This window comes from Trypanosoma grayi (assembly GCF_000691245.1).
Source record: "Trypanosoma grayi strain ANR4 Tgr_1647_V1, whole genome shotgun sequence".
NCBI classification, from domain to species: domain Eukaryota; phylum Euglenozoa; class Kinetoplastea; order Trypanosomatida; family Trypanosomatidae; genus Trypanosoma; species Trypanosoma grayi.
The window spans coordinates 1-2,540 of record NW_008827265.1 but is presented as its reverse complement, the minus strand read 5'-3'; the positions used below and the strand labels follow the sequence as shown (position 1 = coordinate 2,540).

General features: G+C 50.4%; 2 protein-coding genes across 2 annotated transcripts; both read right to left on the bottom strand.

Annotated features, from left to right (window-relative positions):
- Window positions 1–313: 313 nt before the first annotated feature.
- Window positions 314–1,255, bottom strand: DQ04_16471010 (hypothetical protein; the record flags this gene model as incomplete). Its single annotated transcript, XM_009317474.1, has 1 exon — window positions 314–1,255. One exon carries the CDS (start codon window positions 1,253–1,255, stop codon window positions 314–316), a length of 942 nt encoding a protein of 313 aa, XP_009315749.1.
- A 474-nt stretch (window positions 1,256–1,729) lies between these two features.
- DQ04_16471000 (hypothetical protein) lies at window positions 1,730–2,512 on the bottom strand (the record flags this gene model as incomplete). The annotated part of the gene is made up of 1 exon (XM_009317473.1): window positions 1,730–2,512. One exon carries the CDS (start codon window positions 2,510–2,512, stop codon window positions 1,730–1,732), a length of 783 nt encoding a protein of 260 aa, XP_009315748.1.
- Between the last annotated feature and the right edge of the window lie 28 nt (window positions 2,513–2,540).

Genomic DNA, 2,540 nt, shown 5'->3' with positions numbered 1-2,540 from the left:
AAAAAAAAAAAAAGGGAATACACGCAGCGTTAGTTGTAAACCAAATCCATACAGGCCCAGAAAGAGAATAAATAGCCGATGGCCCAAGTGAGTTTCTATTTTGTTTTTCTAAGACAAAAAGGAGGCATCCCTTCACGTTTCAGTCGCCGTTCTTCTTTTTTCTCCTTGCTCTCTTTCTAGGTCCATTCAATCAACAACTCACTCCTTCGTCTTCAGGATCCTTCTAGGTATGTCGGCCTGTTCTACCTGTTAGCATCTTTCTTTTTCCTTACTGTACTTTTCGCACAGTCGCTAGGACTGTCTCCATCACACTCTACCAACCATTTCGTCGCGCACTGCCAATCTGATCGTACGCGCGGCCCCCGGTACTCGCACCATTGCGCTGCTTTTCCTCCCACTGCGCAAGTGCCTGCCCAGCAGCCACCATGTGGTCCTCGATCTCCTTCGAGCTACGTCTGTGGTCGCGCAGCATGTCGAGGATCATCTCGCACTTGGCGTCAAGGTCCTTCGCAATGCTCGCCATGCCCTTACGCGTTTTGGCGTCGAGCGCGCCCATGTCACCCTGCAGACAGTCAAGCTCAGAGCGGTGGCGGGCGAGTTCCGCATCAACGGCACGGGCGCTATCCTCTACGCTTCGAAAATTCTTGTCGGTGCGCTCACCCAACTCATCTATCAAGCCATGCAACTTCTTCCACTCCTCACGACCTTCCCTGTTCTGCAATTCGCGAATTAGTTCTTGCATATGCCCGGTCTGCTGCATATGATCATGCTCAATCTCCTTGAGAGCATCACCAAGGTGCCGGTTCTGCTCAGCTGACTCTGCTATCACATCATCAATTTCCTGCTGCAGCTGGTCCTGCCGCTCCCTGAGAGGAGCCAGTTCCCGCCGCATGTTCTGCACACCAGAGTTGGCGTCGTCAGCCACATGCGCAGCTTCCTCTCCCAACTGCCGGGTATTCTTCACGTCCAGGACCAAGTTATCTAGTCCTTCAGTCACATCATCCAGCTTCTGGCGCATTTTGCGAAGAGTGTCGGGGCCGATGTTCCCAAGCGCCCTTTCAAACTCTTTCTGACGCGCCCCAATTTTATGGAGCTCATCTTCGATGTCAGTGAGCCGCTGAGCATTCAGTTGTTGGTATTTCGACTGCTGTTGCTGTTCCTCAATAATGTTCTGCAGCACATCATGAAGATGCGAGCCGTCCATTTGGAATCCCACTAGAGGACGGCTCTCCATGAAGTCCATCGCGTCTTCCATTGTTCCTTTTTCTTTATAAATATGAATAAAGGTCTTTCGGTTAGCTGTGTGGGAAGAGCCGATTCAGTCCACAAAAGTGCTCACATTGAAAAAAAAAAAACAAAGAAAAAATGATCAGCTGCCAGAAAGCTAATCAAACAAGTACAGCAATAGAGGCATCTTGACACAACCACCACCACCAACAACAAAAAATACAGCCTTAAAATCAGGGTCGATAGGTTGAATGAAGCGCCACCCATCTACTTTTTCACCATGTTGAAGCGGCGCTTCAAAGTTCTTTTTGAGGGGGTGACTGAAGGGGGAGGGGGGCGCAAACTTTCATTTGAATACGATATGCGGCACATTCATGAGCGCACAAACGCACGGTCACAGGGGACACATCGGCGTTGCAAGAAGCTCACTTGATAGGAGCTGTTGGGGGAAAGAGAGATCGTTGCGTGGGCAGGAGAAACTAACACCATTTTTGACATGATATTAGGTGACGCCGTGCCAAGGCTTCCTATACATCATGGGTGGCGTGTGCAGGAACGTGAGAGGTGGAATCTCCTCGTCATCAATATTCTCAAGGACATACGATGCTTCTGTCTGCTCTTCCCTACTCTCTGGACGCATGCGGCCGCCGTCACCATGTGTTTGGCTTTTCCTAACCGGTGCCGGTGAATAGGTGCGGTGCCTATTCCTGTTATCATTCAATTGTGGTTCACAGCTCTTGTCACTACAATCCTCCCGTCTGTGTTGGGAATAGCCTCCATATCGCTGACGCACTGCTCTATGCGGGCTCTGTGGCAATGGCACGGCTATGTTCACATCTTCTGCCCTGCCGGTACCACCCCAAGCACCGTTGGTTGAGACAGAGGAGTCAGCATCTACGAGACATACTCTCGGGGAATCTTCAATCCAGCGCAAGTACACAGAGCAACCATCTCGTGGTAGCTGTTTCAAATCCAGCACGTCTGCCAAGACAGTTGAGCCTTCGAGAGGAATAACGGCTGGCACACTAGGCAGAAACTGAAGATGCCCATTATCTTTTCGGTGAATGTACAATGACCCCTTTAGTGACCGTGACTTGAACGGGGTATTTGCGTAGCCGTCTTCTTGCTCGCGGCGTATCAATTTCTCAATTAACCGCCAAAGCCGGCGCATTGGAAACGAGTCTACGTCTATTCGTTGCACATGCAACTCTAAAGGGCTGAGGTAAGGTTTCATCTCAAGGCGCCACCGAGACGGCACCACGTCGATAATTCCAATCATTGTCATGGAGCCGTAAATGCTGTACCCTATAAGG